The sequence below is a fragment of the Hordeum vulgare genome, chromosome 3H (genome assembly GCF_904849725.1).
Source record: "Hordeum vulgare subsp. vulgare chromosome 3H, MorexV3_pseudomolecules_assembly, whole genome shotgun sequence".
NCBI classification, from domain to species: Eukaryota; Viridiplantae; Streptophyta; class Magnoliopsida; order Poales; family Poaceae; genus Hordeum; species Hordeum vulgare.
This window is the reverse complement of record NC_058520.1, coordinates 26,808,536-26,830,333: the sequence shown is the minus strand read 5'-3', so window position 1 is coordinate 26,830,333 and position 21,798 is coordinate 26,808,536. Positions and strand designations below refer to the sequence as shown.

The 21,798-nt window shown below is 44.8% G+C and overlaps 1 protein-coding gene and 2 long non-coding RNA genes across 4 annotated transcripts; 1 reads left to right on the top strand and 2 right to left on the bottom strand.

The window, feature by feature from the left end:
* Positions 1 to 228: 228 nt before the first annotated feature.
* On the top strand, positions 229 to 8,089 carry LOC123442725. Of its 2 annotated transcripts, none has more exons than XM_045118851.1 (7): positions 229 to 279; positions 3,158 to 3,503; positions 3,599 to 3,688; positions 3,774 to 3,947; positions 4,808 to 4,924; positions 5,010 to 6,864; positions 7,783 to 8,089. In XM_045118851.1, exons 2-6 carry the CDS (start codon positions 3,184 to 3,186, stop codon positions 6,826 to 6,828), a joined length of 2,520 nt encoding a protein of 839 aa, XP_044974786.1. In that variant the 5' UTR covers positions 229 to 279; positions 3,158 to 3,183; the 3' UTR covers positions 6,829 to 6,864; positions 7,783 to 8,089. The 2 variants fall into 2 exon arrangements, with proteins under 2 accessions (XP_044974786.1, XP_044974787.1); XM_045118852.1 differs by lacking the exon at positions 229 to 279 and adding an exon at positions 536 to 1,818.
* Positions 8,090 to 14,066: 5,977 nt separating this feature from the next.
* On the bottom strand, positions 14,067 to 15,010 carry LOC123439389. Its single transcript, XR_006630079.1, has 2 exons — positions 14,917 to 15,010; positions 14,067 to 14,329 (listed from the first exon to the last, which is right to left on the bottom strand). It is a non-coding gene; the product is annotated as an uncharacterized LOC123439389 (long non-coding RNA).
* A 178-nt stretch (positions 15,011 to 15,188) lies between these two features.
* LOC123439388 lies at positions 15,189 to 15,899 on the bottom strand. Its single transcript, XR_006630078.1, has 2 exons — positions 15,774 to 15,899; positions 15,189 to 15,264 (listed from the first exon to the last, which is right to left on the bottom strand). It is a non-coding gene; the product is annotated as an uncharacterized LOC123439388 (long non-coding RNA).
* Between the last annotated feature and the right edge of the window lie 5,899 nt (positions 15,900 to 21,798).

The following is a 21,798-nucleotide window of genomic DNA, read 5'->3' as shown; positions in this document are numbered from 1 at the left end:
ACCTCACATGCATAAACCCAAGGCCTTGGGCTGCGCCGCGCGCAACAGAATTAATTGTAGAAAAGCCCAGCCCAGCCCGCCGTTTTCCCATCCACGCCCTCCCCACACCCACGCATCAAAACCCACCTCCTTTGCGCAAACCACCCCACGAAATTTCCAAACTACCCCCGAGCCCTAATCCCCTCCCCCGCGAGGTCGTCCGTCCCTGCCCTGCCCCCCTCGCGGCGGCGGCGGCGGCCACCGAACCCGCGCCCCCGCGCCGCCGCTCCCCGGCCCGAGGTCAAAGCTCCCCCCCCCCCCTCGCCCGCCCCGCCTGCTCGCTCGCCGCGCCGGCGGCCTCTACTCTTCCGCTGTTGCTCTTCTTTTTTTCGGGGCTGGCTCCCACCGTGGATCCGGCCGCTGTTTGACGGTGTGATTTGCGCAAGTTCCAGGGGATTCTTGCGCAAAAATGGTTTTTTTCCCCCGGTTTCCGAGCTCCTGCCCTGCCTTCGCTGTCGCTGTCGCTGTTGCTGCTGTTGCGTATTATCTTCGCGGCCCTGCTGCGATTAGGATTTAGGAACGAGGGCCTCCGGCGGCGGAGGTGGGGAAACTGGTGGTGGAGGGAGGCGCTCTCCTCTTTTCTCTAGCCCAACTAGGGCTAGGGCTCTGTTGTTCTTGGCACCGGTTGAGAATGAGCCCCTCCCCCCTCCGCCGTTCTCCTGCTCCGCGACCTCACGCGGAGTTGAATTCTGCAAAAAAGGAACGGTTTTAATGTGTGCAGACTGGCTTGTCTGTTGCTCGCGTTATCTTTCTGTTTCTTCGCAGTTCATCCATTCGTCTCGTGTCTGTTCATGATGGATAGTTCATCCTCTGTCTGGTGTTTGTTGGTCCAGAAATGAGAGCTGAGGTCGAATATGTATCCGCACCAACACCTAGGGTTAACCCAGGTTCGGAGTACCGGATATTCGGGTCCATATCGGTCTCGCTTCGATGCATCCAATGTCGGATATGCGTGTGGTTATATGGGATGGAAAAATGTCTGTCTTGTTTTGGTTAGCCTTACTTATACCATGCCTTTTCGGCACCAAATTGAACGAACGGTGCTTGCGCATGGCAAATACGGGGTATATCATTCCAAGTTTGCTGTCTGGTTGACCGCGAAATAAACTATTCAAGACAGACTCACAAAATCCTTACGGTAACATAACGGAGGGCATTATATACACACACATGCTTATTTACAGAAGTTATGCATAATTTTGATCATTTGATGAAGTTATGCATAATCTCTCTTCCTCAGTTGCTTTTCTGGGGTTCTTACCATGGATGGATCCAGCCGCCGTCTGTCGGTGCGATTTGTCCAGGGGATTCTTGCGCAAATAATGATTTTTTTTTCTTGTCCAAGTTCCTGCATTGCTGCCGCTGTTGTTGTGTGGTATTATGGTCGCGGCCCTGCTTCGATTAGGATTTAGGAATTGAGGACCTTTGGTGGCGGAGGGGAAATTGGTGGTGGAGAGTGACACTTTTCTCTTCTAGCACTACCAAGGGTCTGTTCTTAGCACTAGTTGGCAATGAGCGCCTCCCCCCTCCGCCGTTTTCTGTTCCACGACCTTCTGTGAAGTTGAATTTGTAAAAAAGGAATGATTTTAATGGAGGCCGTGTCTGTTTCGAAGCAATATCTGATGTGTGTTACTCGCGCTATCTTTCTTTCTGTTGTTTGCAGTTCATCCGATCATCTTGGTTCTGTTCTGGATGAACTAGTTCATCCTTTGCTGGTGTTTGGTGGTCCAGAAGTGAGAGATGAGGTTGAATTTGTATCCAAACATAGTTTTAACCAAGGTTCGAAATACCAGACATCTACTAGTCCATATCCGTCTAGCTTCCGCGTATCGGATGTCGGACGGTATGTAATTACATTGGAGGGAGAAGTATCTGCCTTATTTTAGTTACGACAATTGCTCATTTCATGCATTTTTAGTACAAATAAAATGTATGGTGCTGGTCCTTGAGCATGGCAGACATATGATTCCAAGTTTACTGACTGGTCGATTGCGAAATAAATTATTAAAGACTCACAAAATCTTTATGGTAACATGAGAAAGGACATCATACATATGCTTATTTACAGAAGTTAGGCATAAACTTGATAGTTGCATGAAGGTGTAAATGCTAATTTTTGTTTAAAAAAACCTTCGTTAAAGGGGGACCCCCCCCCCCCCTGTACATTTGTTAGGTAGAGGTGACGCACCCTGCAAAGTCTGGGCCTCGAACGCGGGTGGGTGGGCTCATGGGCATGTGCCCTAACCAACCGGCCATTGCTTGGTTCTTGATTTTTTTTTACTAATGCTTCTTTAAGAAGAATTATTTGGCATTGACGTATTAGTCTATATCGGTGGACATATTGTCAAATACCGGCCATGTTGGTCGATATGTGTGAGAACGATATTTATGAAATGAAATGCTATATCTGTACTGGTTAGCCACTGATGCTGATATATCGGTCGTGTCGGCATATGTGTAGTATCTTGATTTTTTTTTTTTGCGGGTAAGTAGTATCTTGATTTTAATTGCTAACTCATCACGTAAACTGGTTGCACCCTTACTGGTGGTGGCTAAGGCCTCACAGGAGCAATCTAGAGGCTAAGTATCGAATCCCTACAGCGCTAAGTAAAATCAGAATTTGCCTCCGAGAGTGTTTCCACATAGAGCACAGGAAAAAATGGGGCCTGTTCCCAATTGTTACAAAAATAAGATAAAATCACCCTAGGTAAAAAGAACATCATCATAAAATCAGCGATGGTATACTTGATTGGAGGGTTGACGTTTTGAAGATCAAAAGATTGAATGACGTGGCTCAGCCAGAGCAAAGACTTCTTTCCTCGTGAATTATAGGGAGGAATATCAAAAGTAACTGGTTCAGTCTGTTGTTTGTGTATAATTTTGTCTACTACTCATACGAATGATCAATTGTGCAAAATCTCATGTTAAACCGGAGCTGTATTTTAGAGTCCATATTCTTTTTAGCCAGGAATTCAGTGAACTTCTTGTCTGAATCCTCATGTATATATTCTTGATTTAGGGAAAATGAATTACATTTTTGCATGGAGTTAAATATTTTGAGGAACTTTGTTCAATGTTTTCCGTCACTATAATGTAATCTTTCTTTTCTAAAATGCAGTGGCATTGCGGAACAACTAAGGAAGCATGGCGGAGGGTGGTATTGTGGTAGCCATTTGCCAACATGGTGGGGAGTTCACTTCTGGTCCCAATGGGAATTTGATTTACAAAGGAGGAGAAGCGCACGCTGTTGACGTCTCTCGGGAGATGTCCCTTGACAGCTTCAAGGATGAGGTGTCCAAAGTGTTCCATGTTGATGTCACCGACATGTCATTCAAGTACTTCCTTCCAAACAATAACAGGACGCTCATCACAATCTCCTGCGATAGAGATTTGCAACGGATGGTTGATTTTACTGCTAGTGCTGCCCAAGCAGATGTTTTTGTGATAAGTAGAGTGGACAACAGGTATGCCTTGTTCTACCTTTTTGTACTTCATGTAGAAGAGCCAATATCAAACATCTCCTGATGTGATGGATATTTTTCTTATACCGGGTAACCAGGAGTATTGTAACCCACACTGGAGCTTCCACTGCTAAAGCTGGATCTAATGCACATGGTGACAAAAGGAAAAGGCCAGTCTCCAAAAACAAGTAGGTGGTACTGTGCTGGTTTGTTTTTTTCTAATGTTAACTACTCTTCCATGTTACAGCCAAATGATCTCTCTGTCTTCTCCAGGGCATCCAAAAGTAACAAGAAGACCGCCAATGCTACTGGTGTTGTAGTTCAAGCTGATACCAATGATCTCAATCAACCTACCAATGATCTCAATCAACCTACCAATGATCTCAATCAACCTACCAATGATATAAATCAACCAAGACCTTTGGTTACCTTGAATGATTACAACGAGTACGCAACCAATCTTCTATTGTTGTTATATCTTTGCATGTCTACTGTGCCCTGAGTTACTTCCTATTGTGAGATGTACTTTGGTCACATATTACTGTGCCCTTTCTCAAAACATAAAACACCAAATTTAGAGCCCCTATTTTATTATTCAAAAGTAGCCTTCTCTGCAAATTAAATATATGCCAACTTCAAGAGGAGAAGTTTGTTTCAATGTTGTGGTTAGGCAGTTAGCATATAAAATTGTATGCCTACCTTATTTTCTGGAGTTTTTAATTGCCATTACTGCCATGCATTTTCATTTATTTATGTTTGGTGAAATGTCTAGAACTTAAATCTTGCCAATACCTTGGTTTATACCATCATTTCTGTCAGGAAACAGATCATACCACCGAAGAATTAGTTAAGCCATGGATTCATGGTCCGCATAATATGGTTACGTTATAGCATCTTCACTACTTTCTTCTTGCACCTTTGTTTTTAGTTATGGTTACTCTATATGCACCTTCCTTACTTTGTCATAGCCTTTATTACATTATAGGCATCTGCACTACTTTGTTAGTTAGGACAACAGCTGATGTATGCCTACTACCACCCGTTGTTGAAGCTGTTTCTCTTGCATAGTTTTCATATGATGCTCTCTGCAGTTCACATTGTGATCTGAATGGTTTCATGTCCTGATTGTATATTTTGTAATTACTGCTACTTTAGTTCTCTCTGACAGCATGATAACATGTATGGTTTTCATTGTTGCACTGTCATGAACAATTACTTGACCTGTAAATTACAAAGGTCATTCATTCTTCTTTGTGATACAATATTGTCCAAAACTTATGATTTCTATTTTCCTTGGATGAAACTAGGGATTTTCCACTGGAATTTGGCCATGATGTTGCCTTTCCCACCACAGCTGGAGCTATTTCCTCTGCTCCAGACGATCTGAATCATGAGAAGCTTGCTCTCGTTGATACCACACAAAGGTAATTATCCCCTCACTATGTCTTTTGTACTCCTCAGAGTTCGTAAAAAGGATAAGTTTCACAGATGCCAGCATGGCTTTTGCAGGGAACCAATTGGATATTTTGATGATGCAATCAATGTATATGATGGTTCTGAGATCATAATAGATCCTCCACAGGAACTTACCAATAATCCTACTTTGTTTTGGGAAGACATTATCAAAGGTGTTGGTCAAGAATTCGATAATGTGAAGGATTTCCGAGCTCAGTTGTGCAAGTATTCCATCGGCAAAGGATTTGTGTACCGATTTATTAAGAATGAAACCACCCGTGTCACTGTAAAGTGTGTTGCAGATGGCTGCACCTGGCGATTACATGCATCCGAGTCATCTCGCAACAAGAAATTTGTTATCAAGAAAATGACTGATGAGCATACATGTGGAGGAGAAGGCGGAGAGGGTCAGCGGCGAGCAACAAGACAGTGGCTGACTACCATCATTAAGCAGAAACTGCGTGAGAACTCATTGCTCAAACCAAAGGATCTTGTCAAGGAAATACATGAAGAGTATGGAGTTATGCTGACCTATTCACAGGTTTGGCGAGGTAGAGAAGTGGCGCAGAAGGAGATGTTTCATGTTCAGAGGGAGGCATCAGGCCATTTGCCCTGGTATGGGGATAGGCTTATGCAGACCAACCCAGGGAGTATACTTGACTTGTCTGAGTTCTCTGAAAGCCGACGCTTTATTTTTGCATTCCATGCTTCTTTGGAAGGCTTTGCAAAGGGGTGCAGGCCCCTCCTTTTTCTTGACAAAGTTCCTCTCAAAGCGACAAATGAGTACAAGTTGCTGGTTGCCGCTGCAGTTGATGCAGATGATGGTATCTTTCCAGTTGCATTTAATGTGGTTGAAGATGATAATTACGAGAACTGGGTTTGGTTCTTGATGAAGCTGAGGATTGCTCTCCAGTATCATAACTACCCATTGAATGCTATGACATTCTTGTCCAATGGACAAAAGGGTCTGGAGGCTGCTGTCCCAGATGCATTTGAAGGTAGCCACCATGCCTTCTGTTTGCATCATATCATGGAGGATTTCAAAGGAGAACTGAAGAAGGGACCATGGTCGCAACAGATAAGAGATGTGATGGTTGAGGATTTTACTCGTGCAGCCCAAGCATGCAGCATTGATGATTTTAATGCATCAATTGAGAGCATAAGGAATATATCCACTGAAGCTGCTGACTGGATCATTGCGAGTAAGCCAGAGCATTGGTCAGACGCCATCTTCAGAGGCTGTCGGTATGACCATTTCTCGTCGAACATTGTTGATGCGTTTAATAACTGGATACCAACAAAGAGGGAGGGGTCGATGGTGCTGATGGTAGACTCTCTGAGGACAAAAATAATGGAGACAATAGAAGCGAGGCGTGAAGCCTGCAAGTCATGGGAAGGGCCTTTAACACCTTCCATTGAATACAAAGTGCAGGATGAGATTTCCAAGGCCGGCAAGCTGACCGTGCTATGCTCTTCTGAGACCGTGTTTGAAGTGCGGGGCAACGGTATTTTTGTTGTTAATCTCGCGACTTGGGAGTGCACCTGCCGGAGGTGGCAACTTTCTGGCCTCCCCTGCATGCATGTTATTGCTGTGTGTAACAGGGTTGGGCGGTCGTTCTACGCCTACTGCCCAAAGTTTTTCACAACAGACAGCTACCGTGAGACATACTCAGGAACAATCTACCCAATTCCCGACATGGACACCTTTGATTTTAGCGCTGCGGCAATGGTCCCGCCTCCCAGGCCACGGGCATCAGATAAACCGAGAAGGAAGCGGTTTAACCCCAACAAGACAACCACTCTTATACGGCTCTGTAGCAGGTGCAAGCAAGTAGGGCACAACAAGGCCACCTGTGAAGCTGCTTTTCTGTAGACAAAGGAATTTCTTTATCTGCAGTATGTATAGCAGGTATAGCTTTGTCTTTCCCTACATTTTCTCCAATAAGAATATAAGATAACGATAACCTCTTTCCTTGATCAATCAAGCTAGGAATATGTGAATGTTCAAACTCGCCATTCTTGCTGGATAAGTGGCATCTTAATTAGTGAACGGAATTTCTCAAGAAAATTGCCTAGTAAAATTTCTGGATAAGCTAGGAATAATGTTTTGACTACTGTATAGAAAACGAACTTTACATCGCCTAGTAAAATTGCCTTCCACGAACAATAAAATTAATAGGAGGTGTAGTTTTGGTTGCCTTCCATCTATGCCTAGTATTATTGCCTTCCATGAACAAGAAAATTAATAGGAGGTGTACTTTTGGTTGCCTTCCATCTATGCCTAGTATTATTGCCTTCCATGAACAAGAAAATTAATAGGAGGTCTACTTTTGGTTTCCGAATTGTTGTCTAGGTTTGGTTTGCACCCCAACTCTAATGCCGTTTAACTTGCACCCTGAACTCCTAGAACCAGAAGTAGCACTATTTGATCCTAGATGGCTCCCTCTCCTCTCCCCTCCCTTTGTCTGCGTTCCCTCCCATACCGACCCCAAATCACCCCTTTGCTACACTCCATAGTTCTCATTGTCACTGTCAAGCCAGCCACCTACTTCAGCGGGTGTGGATTGGTGGTTGCTGGCCAGATTGGTGGCTACTGGCAACTAAGACACTTCGACGGGCCTAAGGTTGATGAGTTTGTACTACTTGATTCATTCTGTGACTCTTGTGCACTCGGTTGAGTTGTTACTGTCAGCGATAGTATCCTACGTCTGAAGTAATCTTCCACTAGTAGCATGGAGGAGGGTGGCAATACCGATCGTCGAAAGGAATCCTAACAGTTTCTGTTTGGCTAACCCAACATGTTGTGTTTTTCTTTTTACCATCGCAGGTTCACCCAGAGGCGGCTGATGAAAGAGAGAGCTTCCCAGCGAAAATAGGAAGAGAGAAAGAGAAGGCTTCCCGGCAAAAGAAGGAAGAAGTAGAGAGAGAGCTCATGGTGGTGCCTGTTGTATGTACAGTAGATGGAGAGAACCAAAGAAGGGGGATGGGTAATTACTGTAGAAGACATGCATGAATTGACACCGTTGTTGTTTGTTTATATGATACGAAGGCTGTAACTTGGAGAGGTTTCTTTAGTAGTGGTGGTTGACTAGAGATGATGGTTAATAAATGTGCTACATCTTTGGACAGTGTCAGCTCTACATCTTTATGGTGGGGTCGGAGTGGTCCTATGTTCCCTCACCTACAATGTGGGGGCAACAAGGAGGGTGCTAGGATTTATTTCCTAGCAAAACATTTATTGATTAAAGGGGCGTGCTATGCGTCGGTCAAAGATCCGCCGTCTTGCAAGCCATCCGATTGTATGAGGCGGTTTTTTTTTTTCTAATTTTCTGCAACAATGCTCTTGTTGCAAACTCTTTTCTTCTCTAACTTTCTGCAACACGAGTCATGTTACAAAAAAATTTCTTTCCTAGTTTTTTGTAACAAGACCTCTGTTGCAAAATGTTCTCTTCTCTAATTTCCCGAAACAAGGTTTGTGTTGCAAATTTTTATTTTTATTTTTCTGCAACAAGATCCTTGATGCAAAACGTCTTCTCTATTTTTCTATAACAAGACTCAAGTTAGAAAACCTCCATTACAATAGGACCCAACATCTATTTTATTGTTGCCGCGTGTTCAATAATCTTACAGTTAGAGGATGCAAGCTAATTGCATTTCCAACATATGATAAACCAATTAAGAAGAAACTCTTTTCCAACCCATGTTCTATTCTAGTGTTGCCGCGTGTTCAATAATCTTACAGTTAGAGGAAGAATCAGTGTTGCACAGCAGTCAGTAATGCTTTTAACTCCATTACCATGTAATTCTACCATTTTTACCATCGTTAGTGGTGGGATCCATGGGGTTTAGTGTGGTGCGTGGACTCTGGTAATGCATTGTATTCCGTTACCACATAGACTAGCAGTTTTACTATGATTAGGAAATGGAAAAAGCTAACCATCACCCGCCGGATTGCAGTGACTCCGTCACCTTTCCTGTATAACACGTGTTCAAGTTATGTGTCACATAGAGATTCTGCAATAGAGATTGTGTTTCTGAAACATATACAGTGGTGGAATAGTCTACAACGGGTCTATGTTTTGCAGGAAAACCACTATTGCAATTTGTTTTTGCAACAAGACCTTAGTTTAAAAAAAAATTACAACGAAACCTCAAGTGCAAAAATATTTCGTAACAAAACAGTTGCTGAAAAAAAATTCTACAACAAGACCTATGTTGCAGAAATAATTCTGTAACAAGGCCTGTGTTTTAGAAATAATTTTACAACAAAACCTGTGTTGTAGATCTGTAGTGGTGATGACGTACTCGGCTCGTTCTATGTAATAAATCTGACGGCTCGCGACCCGACTGATTTTTCCAAAGGACCAACTAGCAAACGCATAGCAGGCCCCTTACGAAATATGCCACAGGTGGGTCGTGTGGGGCAGTGGTAACGAAATTAAATCTGTTACTATATTTCCTGCTCATTTTGCCATCACTTGCTGTCGCGGCGCTGAAGTGATGTTGCCCTAGCCGAGCATGCAATTCCGACTGGAGTGTAGGATTAGAAGATTTGCGCTCCTGCATAGTTTAGCACCATATTATGCTGGTGAAATAATTCCCTACCCATTGGGACAGGTACGCACGACCCTAATTTTTATTTCTAATTATTTTGATAAATAATTTTGTACTATGAAAAATAATTTTATAACGAAAATATCGTGACTCTGGACTATAGCCATGCAAGCAAAAAGATAATGATGCCAAAAAAGACAAGCAATATTATATATATAATATTGTTAATAGCATATAATTCGGGCTAGATTAATTAGTAATACTGTTATATAGAAGTATGGGTTCTACGTACATTTAGATGACAAGAAATTGATGTATAAGGACATCAGTAGTGTGTAGAGGCCACACTGCCTCTAAGGTGGGCCCTCCACCTCTGCCTCTAAGTACAGTTAAAAGAAACGCAGTGTATAGCTTTAAGATGGAGCCCATATATAACTTTAAATATTTAATGTCTCCAACCTTGTCAGGCCATATCTGAACAAATATATAGGCTAAAGGGATTGTAAGTAGGGTCAGAGGTTATTTGAGCGCAAAGAAATGGGTTAGAGGCAGCCTCTTACGTTAGAGCATCTCCATCCATTCGGCCCCAAAGAACTTGTAATAGCGTCGTCTGGGGTGTGCTGGCAAAAAAAATCAGTGTGAGAACGAAAAAATTTCCAGCCATCCCCCACCCAACCGGACACACGAGAAGAGAGAGAGAGAGGACATATTCTATTTTTCATGCATATGATGGGCCTAGGAGAAAAAGAGAAGAGAGAAAGAGGAGAGAGACTGATCGATGGGGTTTGTGCATGCAAAAAATAGCGTCGGATGCCCCTAAGCGTCCCGGGAGGGCTGGGTTTGGCCTGGGGTCGCTAAGGCTAGTTTTGGCCAAATCCCACATAAAACGACATCCTGGGGTTGCCGCTGGAATGATTTTTCGTCGCCGGCGCTAAAAAAAGGTGCTTGGGAGGGCAGGGGTATACCTCTCTACCTGTCCAGGGGTGCAGCTGAAGATGCTCTTAGAGACAGGTATAGAGGCAGCAGAATGATACATTATGGATGCTATAACTCTGCTAAAATTTGCACACTTAAATAAAGTTTAGGTGAAAATAATTTATATCTGACTAACAAATGATAAAAAGGGAAACAATATTATATTACAGAGTAATATGAAGCACAATACTTCTTAGAAATAAAAAAAGTGTAGATTAATCAGCACTTTCAGTGTGAGGAGCTTTGCATGTGCATACCGAAACAAATATTCCATTTAAAACTTTTCCTTCTATATGAATACATTCGTAATATTTGTATGGTCAAATATGACCTCGGTCAATGGACAGCTGAGGTAAAAAGCTACCCTCGGGCGCCTTAAATTGGTGTCAAACATCTGTACAGATGAACCGGTTATTGATTTGTTCGAGATTTCGTCCTATTAATCAATTAATGGATGACTTAATCACTATTCATTGGATGAATGATTCAAATAGCATCTATTCATCATGTTAACTTGCCAAATCGATTAAGGTCCTATTTGAAACCACTCAGATTATACAATCCAGTTTTTATAATCTATTCTTTCTCCAAACAGGACAGATTATAGTGTAGATTATAAAAACTAGATGGATAGATTATTAAAAACTCACAATCTACTCTATCCCAGCTAAATCAGATTATGGATTAATAATGACCCATTACCCTTGTAAAATTGGAGATAATTACATTCCTGCCACCGCCACCCTCCTCTTTTTTTTTAAAAAAAATGCAGGGGGCAGAGAGGTCATTATGCAATGTAAAACCTCGATTGCAGTTTATATAATCTGGCATCCAAACATGCCTACCTAGATTATTTTTGTAAACCAAATTATATATCTATCTTCATAATCCAGATTATCATAATCTATTATGATTCCAAACAGGGCCTAAATGGCATGTCAGGCTGATTAATCATCGCTCGCCTATTAACTCATGGGCAAACAAAGTCCAAATCTTTGGCATGTAACCTCTCTCATCCTCTTCTTGCTCCTTAATAGTTAGGATTTGATCAAACAAATACCATATTTTGGTAGATTACATAGCTGAGAGCATGAGAGTAGGGTATAATACATAAAAAAAATTAGAATATGTTCGCAGGTTTCTATTTAATCTATCAATTAATGACCGACTGAATAATCTAGTTAATAGGGAAATTCACCAATTAATCGCTACTCCCAAACCGGTCGAGCAGCTATCAATTATCGATTTCCTTAACAATGTTGACAGGTAAAAAGAACACCAACCTAGGCGTCTCAAACCGGTTCCAAACGCCCGGATTGTCCGACACCCCTTATATCCAATCCAAATCTGGGACAGATATGGCGAGGATCGGACGTGTCCACCACGTCAGTCCGGCCCACCATGACCCCATTTCGTTCCCTTAAAAACCCCACATGGAGCAAACCTAGGTCACCCACTTTGTTCCGTTCTTCATCTATTTTTATTCCTTTACCCCATCCGACCCCTCCACCTCTCCGTCCACTATGTCCAGCTCCAGCAGTAGTGGATGCTATAGATCCGACGATGACCGGGACACATTCCTTCGCGATGCAGCGAGTGCCCTCGGAAAGCCGATGTCGGAAGCCGACACGTCCCTCTCCCGTAGAGCGCCGTGCGATGCACCCGCTCCACTCCGCCCTCCTAACCCTCCGACCCCCAATGGCTTTAGTGCCCACTCAACCGGTGCCGCGGACGCCTAAGTATGAGGCGCGCGCTATCCGCCACGAGAGGCAGCGGGCTAGGAAGAGGGAAGTTGTCTCAGATACGGTCGTGTAGCCCTCCCGCCGACATCGTGGGCTGTCGACGATGCTCGATGAGAAGGAGCACCTGCTCGATCTCATGCGTCTACCACTCCTCGCTTACTACGGTCGAGTCGGACGCCCGTCGGCTCCGTCGCAAAAACGTGAAGGTCCTTCGCCTTTGGTAGGAGCAGTCCGTGCATGAGGCACCGGCCAGAGCGGCCAAGCTAAAGAGGCAACAAGGCCCGTGCCGTCTGGACGATGGCGGGATTCATCCCCTTCTCCGACATCACCGACAACCTCGATGACTCATCTCCTGCCACCAATGCCTACTCAGACGATTACAGTAGTGCGAGTGTCTGGAAGGGCAAAGGGTCGTCGAGGAAGTGGTGAAGCTCCACCGTCTCTTATTTTTTATTTAAATTATTACTAGTTTAGAACTTGGTATGCGAGACATTATTAATAATTGGTACTTTCTGTCCCAAATTACTTGTCTTATACTCCCTCCGTCTCACATTAGAAGATCGTTTCTCAAGCTAATGTGGGACAGATGGAGTATTTGTTTATATATGGATATATCTAACACTTTTTAGTGGTAGATACATCCGTATCTAAACAAATCTAAGGTAAATAATTTAGGACGGAGAAATGCTTAGGCCCTGTGGTGGAATCGGTCCACTTGGGGTTCAAGTTCTAAACTTGTCACTGGTGTTCACATTTTCCTGAATTTATTTTAGATTTTTCGGCTCAGTATTCCGGAGGTGTTTATAGGGACAAAGTGTGTGTGCATAAGGATGAGTATATGTGCATATACGTTAGCGCCTACAATTGTATGGTGTTCTAAAAAAATAACCAGCATATAGGATCTAAGAACATTTTGGTGCACCTAAACATTAATTCATCACATTATCACATCAACATATAATTGAACAGGGGAGTGAATAAATTTCTATCACATACAAAATATAGTCAATTGCTAGATCATCAAATTAAATGAAAAAAATTGGTAGTACAATATTTTTTAGCAACACAGTTTAACCACACACACTCATATTTTCTCGACGAAGAGCAGCAGTGTCGCCATTATATTAAGTAAGAAAATAGTTACAGTGATACAATGCAAAGCATCTCAAGGGAAGTGTTAAAGGCTAGTCATCGTAGAAATAGCAGTCCAGTACAAAGTCACAAAGACTTCCATCACATACATTCATATTAACACTTACCCCTATTAACACATACATGCATACTTTTGTTTAAAAAAACCCCACATACACGCACACCTTATCTATATGATCACCGTTTGCCTCTGCCTTTTTCCCTCTCCCTCCAACAGGAAGGGAAAATGAGAGAGGTTCCGGCCCTCCTCCCTGTGATGTGAATTGTAGTTTTTCCTGGTGTTTGAATAACTAGTAAGCGTGCACGTGCAACACACGTATTGACTAATATTACAATCATATGTGAAAATCCACTTGTATATGTTAGAGTATTCAACGTGCATCAGTGAATTAGTCCTATGAAATGAGCAAGTAGACATTAGGATTTACAAATCAATCTAACAGACACACACTGCTCCCTCCAGTTTTTGAAGTTCCTCCTCCATTTAATCATGCAAGTTTTTTTGTGTGCAATAGTATAGACGATAAGTGATTAGGATAAAAAAAATACATGATTGTAATAAATCTTAAATATTACCTTGTTGAAATTAGTAGAAGCTCCAAGAGAAGCTGACAGAGAATCCTTGATTTCTTTCATACATTCATTCACTTTGTTAATTCCATCCATAGTATTTTCAATGCACGAAATATTCCAATAATATTCATGTATCAATCAAAACCTCTAATTTGCAAGGCTGAAAAGCTAGACATGATGCATCTGCAAGACCAGGAAAAGAGTAATAATATACATGCGAATGAAATTGGAGATTACACTGATAAAGCATAAAATAAAGTAAGTTCTGCGTAAGAGAAACACACCCCGCCTACAGTGAGATGACTCATACATCCATAAGAATACATGGTGTCGGTTTGGCTTTTTCCTATCCGAAAAGCCCAAGTCCACAGTGCCATCCTAAAAACAGTGAATATATCATATATATATCAAGATGTATGTAGAGTATATAAACTTACTTGCGAAATATCTTCTTTAAGCTCGGTATGCCCAAAACATCATAAACTTTAAGTAATAAGAAAAGGCGGGTGGATTTCCTCATATGATCAATAAAGAATGGAAACAACACCTAATGATAATTTTAGTATCCATGGTAACTTCCAAACACTAAATAACAACTACGACACCTAATGACCAAGTATTTGCAAGAAACATCCATAATTATTTCACCATACAGTAAAATAGCAATGGAGACAACACCTAATGAGTAATGGCCAAGGGTGTTTTCAGAACATATTGCATCCAAACGAACATTTGTTTGTATCAAACAGTATGAGAGATATGAGAGATAAAAACTGACTTCACAACTTATTAACTATATCTTGTAAAAAAACTTATTCACTATATACATTGTGGTTTATCAAATTGTTCTCAAAGACAGTATGTCATAGAGTCAACGAACATTAGCACGTGGGAACAGTCCCAAAGCTGCTATCATTTTATACAGAAATATCCATAAAAGAAAATTCAACATCATAAGAACTTACAACATATAGGTCTCTGCTGGTGAGAACATCTCCAACAGTTGAAGCAAATAATTAAAGGAGATGTTTTGGAGGGCCTGCCAAAGATTAATAGGATATCCCTTGTTCACAATTAAAATGTGCCGAATGCATTATCCAGCTTTTCTGGCTTAAATTTGTAGAGTGCATCGTCTTCAGATATAATAGCAATGGTTTTTAGGGAGCGTTGCTAATTTAACAAGAACGAAATCATGACAAGTAACACAGATAAAGAGTAAATCAACAAAATGAAATGATTATCATGCTGAACTTACCTGGATTCCATAAAAAATGTTCTCAAGGATACCCAGGATCTAGCTCAACTGAAAGGGGCTGCATGTGCATATATAGTATTATGTGTTAGAAGAGCAAACCGTGGATCCGAAGGAAAGAATAAAAATTGTAAAAGCCGGAACTGGAAAATTCATATTAATAGTTTTGATAGGTCACCACCACATAATTATTTATTATATTCACACCATGTATTCTATATTCACTATCAACTAAGGTAAATCTGACCAAAGGTATTGATCTGCTAGGAAAAAAGAGCCTGATCTGCAATGCTACATAGCTAACAAGATTAAGCTTAGAATTATGACTGTACAATACAAATAACATGATAGAACTGTGCAAAACGACATCCTACTTATAAAATTTGTAGCAATGGTCTTCCTTTTAGCAACTAAAATCAACCATGCATGCCTATTTATTCAACCACGATAAAATTTCAGTCCTAAACAACACTATCCATGCTGAATCTGAATCACCAATAGTCATCAACAGTGCATGCAGAAATTGACAGCACAACTCAAGTTCTCTTCCTCTTTTGAATTTGACAGTACCTGAACAAAGCAAGACGCACGCACGCACCTCATACATGCTGGCCAGCTGCACACGCCTCTGCCGGCCAACACTAATGCACAACACGCCGACATCATCACGCACGCAGTATGCCTGGCTCCGGCCTGCACACCCTGGTTGACCCCGCCGTTTAGCACCCTAGTTGTGACGCCGTGCATAGAGCACACGAACGTCATCTTCTCCAACACCATCCGTAAGACGTCGTCGTCGATTCATCGTGCTCCTGCCTTCTCCCGTCTTGCCGACAACATGAACCTCCTCGTGGTTATCCCTGTTGTCCCTTTGATGTACATGAGTATATGTTTGACAGCTGCCCAATGTTCAGTCGTGGGTGCTTTCATGAAGCGACTCACTATGCCAACGGAATAAGCCAAGTCTGATCGTGTATTCACAAGATACCTTAGGCTTCCGACCACACTTCTATAATCCGTTGCATCAACCGCAGGGGCTTCACTCCTTTTGCTAAGTTTAAGCCGAGGCTCCATTGGAGCATAAGTTGGTTTGCAATCCTCCATGCTACAACTTTCAAGTATCTTCTTTGCATATGCCTCTTGACATATTGTGATCCCGTTCGGCTTTTGTTGTACCTCGATCCCGAGGTAGTATGTCAAGAGCCCTAGATCACTCATCTTGAATAGCTCCTTCATTTGTAGCTTGAATCTTGCAATCTCCTCTTCGTCTGCTCCAGTTATCAAGAGATCATCAACATGGATGCCCACTAAGAGACGATCCTTGCCTTTACCTCGCTTGTACATAGCATGCTCGAGTGGACTTTTCTCAAAACCAAGAGAAACCAATGTACGGTCAAGCTTGATGTTCCATGCCCGAGGAGCTTGATGTAGCCCGTACAATGCCTTGTGTAGCTTCAACACCTTGTGTTCTTCTCCTTCTTTGATGTACCCTGGTGGTTGCTTCACGTATACTTCTTCTTCCAACTCCCCGTTCAAAAATGCGGATTTTACATCCATGTGATGTAGCCTCCAAGATTCTTGAGCCGCGAGAGCTATAACTAGCCTCACCGATTCCATCCTTGTGACTGGAGCGAACACTTCCTCGAAGTCCACACCTTGCTCTTGCACGAATCCTTTAGCTACGAGCCGAGCTTTATGCTTGACCAAGTTTCCTTCAGCATCCTTCTTGACTTTGTACACCCACTTGAGCCCTATGGATTTGTGACCGTTGGGAAGATCAGCGAGCTCCCATACTTTGTTGTCTCGTATTGATCCCAACTCTTCATCCATAGCACGACGCCAACACTCCTCAGTATTTGCTTCTTCAAATTTCGTCGGTTCCTCGACGCTAAGCAAACATTGTCGTCCTCTTCTTATAACTTTGACAGGATTAATAGTACGAAGTGCTTCCTCCGGATATAAATCCATCACTGGTCGAAGACGAACTGGTGTCGGCGGACGTTCCCTTGTCTCCTGTTCTGTCGAAGACGAGGAATTTTCATCTTGTGGAGTTGCCAAACTCCTGTTTTCTGGCGATTCAGGTTCTCTTCCAGGCGCAGCTCCCAGGCTGCTCCCGTGTGGTACGCAGTCACTTGGTCGAGCGCTTCGAGCATTGCTTGGTGTGTTGCACGAGCCATCGCATGCCTCGTCTACCGCGTCCTGTTGCATGCCTTCGCGCGCCTCTATCCCTGCTTTATCTGGCGCGTTCGGCTACGCTCCGTTGTCCAGAGAATCACTCGGCGTCGTTGTAGTCTCCGGTTGATTATCGGCATGCTCGTATTCGTTGTAAACAACGTGAAAGATTTCATCAGAGATCGGGTATACCGGCTCGGTAGAGTTCCAATTCCATGACCTTGCTTCTTCAAAGACCACGTCACGAGTCACAACCACCTTATTGGTAGAGGGGTTGCACGCACGGTACGCCTTCGAGCCTGCTTCATAGCCAACCAATATCATTGGAGTACTCCGATCCGCCAACTTACTTGTATGCCCGGCCACCGTCTTCACATGCGCCACACACCCGAAAGTACGAAGATGATCAACCGCGGGCTTATGTCCGTACCATGCTTCGTACGACGTCATCCCAACCACACTCTTGGTTGGAGCCCGGTTCAGCAAATAAACGGCCGTATTGACCGCCTCACCCCAAAACTTGCCCGGGACCCCTTTGCTCTTCATCATGCTTCGTGCCATCGCCACCACGGTTTGATTCCTCCGTTCCACAACACAGTTTTGCTGCGGTGAATATGGCGCCGTAAGATACCGCTTGATCCCATGTGCTTCGCAAAATTCTGTGAATTCACGAGACTTGAACTCACCCCCCCCGATCGGTACGGAGGGCCTTCAGCTTGGCTTCGGATTCTACCTCGGCCGCCATCTTTACTTTCCTGAAGGCTTGCAAAGCTTGGTCCTTCGTCTTCAACAACACAATCCACATGTATCTGCTGAAGTCGTCGACGATGAGTAAGAAGTATTTGTTCCCAGCTGGGGTAGCCGGTGTAATGGGTCCGCACAAGTCTCCATGGACCAACTCAAGAGCTTTACTTGCTCTAAAGTTTCCCTCTCTCGGGAACGAGGCCCGCCTTTGTTTCCCAACAAGGCAACCATCGCACACTTGCTCAACATGATCAATGCACGGTAGGCCACGTACCATCTCCTTTTGTCCAAGTTGCCGAAGAGCCTGGAAATTTAGATGACCGTAGCGTGCGTGCCACTTCCATGCCGAGTCCTCCATGCTTGACAAGAGACATACTGGATCCACACGATCCAAGTTGAGGACGTAGAGTCTGTTTGGCGACCTCTGCACCTTCATGATCAGCATCCTCTGACGGTCATACCCCCATAGATAGCCATCTTCGAGCACAATCTTGCAACCACGCTCCTCGAGCTGGCCAAGACTTATGATGTTGCTCTTTAGCTTGGGAATATAGTACACATCTGTGAGTACCTTGTGACCGCCATTCTTCAGCTCAAACAGGACAGTACCTCGCCCTGTGATGTCAACGGTCCGCCCGTCACCGAACCGAACCGTGCCTCCAACCGAGAGATTTAGCTCAGAAAACTGGTCCTTGTCACAGGTCATGTGGTTGCTTGCTCCCGTGTCGAGGTACCACACGTGCCTCGCCGTGTTCACCCTCTTCTTGTCATGAAGGTAAACCTTCTCTTCGTCAAGCATGACAACCTCGGTAGCCGGTGCCTTCGGAGCTGGACCATCCTCGTCCATAAGCTCGCATACTTCGACCATGAGCATCATATCGCTATCATCGCCTCCCTTGGCCATGAGAGCTTTTTCCTTCGGTGGACTCTTGCAATCAGACTTGAAGTGACCGAGGATTCCACAATTGTGACACCTTACTTTTTTTTATCAAATTTTCTCCTTGGTTTTCTAGCCTTTTCTTCCTGTCCAGCGAGGTCCTTTTTCGCCGGGCTTTGCTTCTCCTTTGCTTTACTACCGCTTGTGGATCCACCTTGCTTTCCTTTCGACAGGGCCATCCATTGCGCCATTGTAAGCATGAGATGCTCACTCTCCTTCGAATCGCCAAAGTTGAGACGAATTCTCTCGTCGTGGGCCTTGAACCTTCCGACGAGATCCTCGACCGTGAGAGTGTTCAGGTCAAGACATTGCTCGATCGATGTGACGATTTGGATGTAGCGTGCCGGCGCGGCGCGCAAAAATCGTCGGACGATCGCAACTTCTTCTAGAGTTGAACCATAGCCGCGTATGCCGTTGACGAGGGTCTTGAGACGGGAGGCAAACTGATCAACCGTCTCGCTTTCCTCCATCTTCAGGCACTCGTAGCTTCTCATGAGGGACTGAAGGTGTGCTTCCTTGACACGGTCATGACCCTGGTGCAGGATCTTGATGGTCTCCCATGCCTCCTTCGCCGTTTTCTTTCCGACGAGGTGTTGCAGCACATCCTTCGGCATGGCGGAGTAGATCGCCGTTAACGCCTAACGATCCGTCCGGTACTTTGTCGCGCCCTTCGCGTACTCGGCGCCGCCGGGATCGGCAGCTTCCCAGAATTCCGCTCCCTCCATCGCGACCTCCATGTTCATCGCCCATAGTGCGTAGTCCTTTCGATCCAGCCGGGGGAATTGCGACCCCCCAACCATCGGCATCGGTGCTCTAGCTCCCGCCACAACGATCTCCTTGCCCGGGTTTGACATGATCCTTCGATTGCTTTCCGAAGATCACGTCAATAAACCAAGCTCTAGATACCAATTGTTGGCCCAGAACCGACGCCGAGTACTTTCCGGCGACGGTGACGATCGACGACGAAGACGAACCACTGGTTGAACTCGACGGAGTATTTTACGTCGAGATGTACTGCACCAACATAGTACAGCTAGCAAGCTAGCAAGCTGCTTGATCGATCCGAAGCATCCCACGCACGTAGCTGTCAAACATATACTCAGGTACATCAAAGGGACAACAAACTTCGGTTGTGTCTATTTGAGAGAGAAAAAGAAGGAGATGGTGGAGCTACTTGGCTACAGTGATAGCGACCTGGCAGGAGATGTGGATGACCATAAAAGTACTTCGGGTCTGGCATATTTCTTGGGCAGGAGCATAGTAACTTGGCTATCACAAAAGCAGAAGGTGGTCGCATTATCGTCCTGCGAAGCAGAGTATATAGCAGCTGCAACCGCAGCGGGTCAAGGTGTGTGGCTAGAAAGGCTACTCGGTGACCTCACAGATAAAGAACCTGAAAGAGTGGTGCTCAATGTTGACAACAAATCTGCGATTGCCCTGTGTAAGAATCCAGTGCATCATGACAGGAGTAAGCACATAGATATAAGGTATCACTACATACGACAGTGCGTGGAAGAAGGCAAGATTGAAGTCAACTACGTTTGCACCGACGATCAGCTTGCAGATATCCTGACCAAGTCTTTGGGACGACAGAAGTTTACAGAGATGCGGAGAAGGATCGGCGTCCAAGCTGTAAAATGAGGACATCGTGTTTAGGGGGGTGATTGTTGGAGTTAACCATGGCGTCCGAGTTCGTGTTGAACCGGAACAGTCACCTAGCATAGGATTTGTAATTGGACTAGGACTAGTTTAGGACTAGCTTATCTCCTTTAAATATCCATGTACCCCTGCGTTGTAATAGCACCAAGAGTTGAGATCAATAAACAAAAGAACCAGGCTCGATACGAGCCTGTTGCTATACGCCGGCTACGTGCGTGGGATGCTTCGGATCGATCAAGCAGCTTGCTAGCTGTACTATGTTGGTGCAGTACATCTCGACGTAAAATACTCCGTCGAGTTCAGCCAGTGGTTCGTCTTCGTCGTCGATCGTCACCGTCGCCGGAAAGTACTCGGCGTCGGTTCTGGGCCAACAATCCCTGCCTCCTTTCCCCTCTCTCTTAGTGCTCATTCTCAACCTGTAGGCTGTAGCCGCCGCCCAGCAAGCTCCGACTCTGTTTGTCTCCATGGCAGACGAAGACGATTATGTCAAGCCTCCCATGCCCCTTGCTGTAGGCCGACGTGTTCCTGGGGCTAGGTAGACACCGCCTAGCCAGCTAGCTACTCCATGAGATCGTTTGCGACTTGTATCGATCTCTCCTCCGTCCGCCCCATGTCTGACAGGGAGAGCTATCAGGCGAGACCGTAGAGGAGCGGCAGACGATGTCCCGCGATACACGGCCGACGGCTAGAGGTGTGTGGCGAAGTCGTGTAGGAGGAGCGGCGGGGCAGTGGGGACGGCATGGGTAGGGCGGCGGCGGCGGTGTCCGCGAGAGGTGCGGGCGACGGCGCGTCCAGGGAGTAGCCGGCCGCGAGCCTGTGGAGGTCCGACGGCGCGAGCGGCCCGGGGTGAGCGTGACGGCCGCGGGCTTGGACGTCGGCAGGAAGCGCATGGAGCGGCCGAACGCCTGGCCGGCGCTTTTCCCGGACGACCTGCCGATCTTCCTCTCCTCGGCGTCGGCGAAGCGCGGGAGCTCGGTGCAGCTGCGCTGGCGGGAGAGCGACTGCAGCGACGGCGGCGCCACGGAAACGGCGTCCGCGCTGTCCGTGGCGTCGTTGGTCAGGTGGTCGGCGAGGGTGGGTACC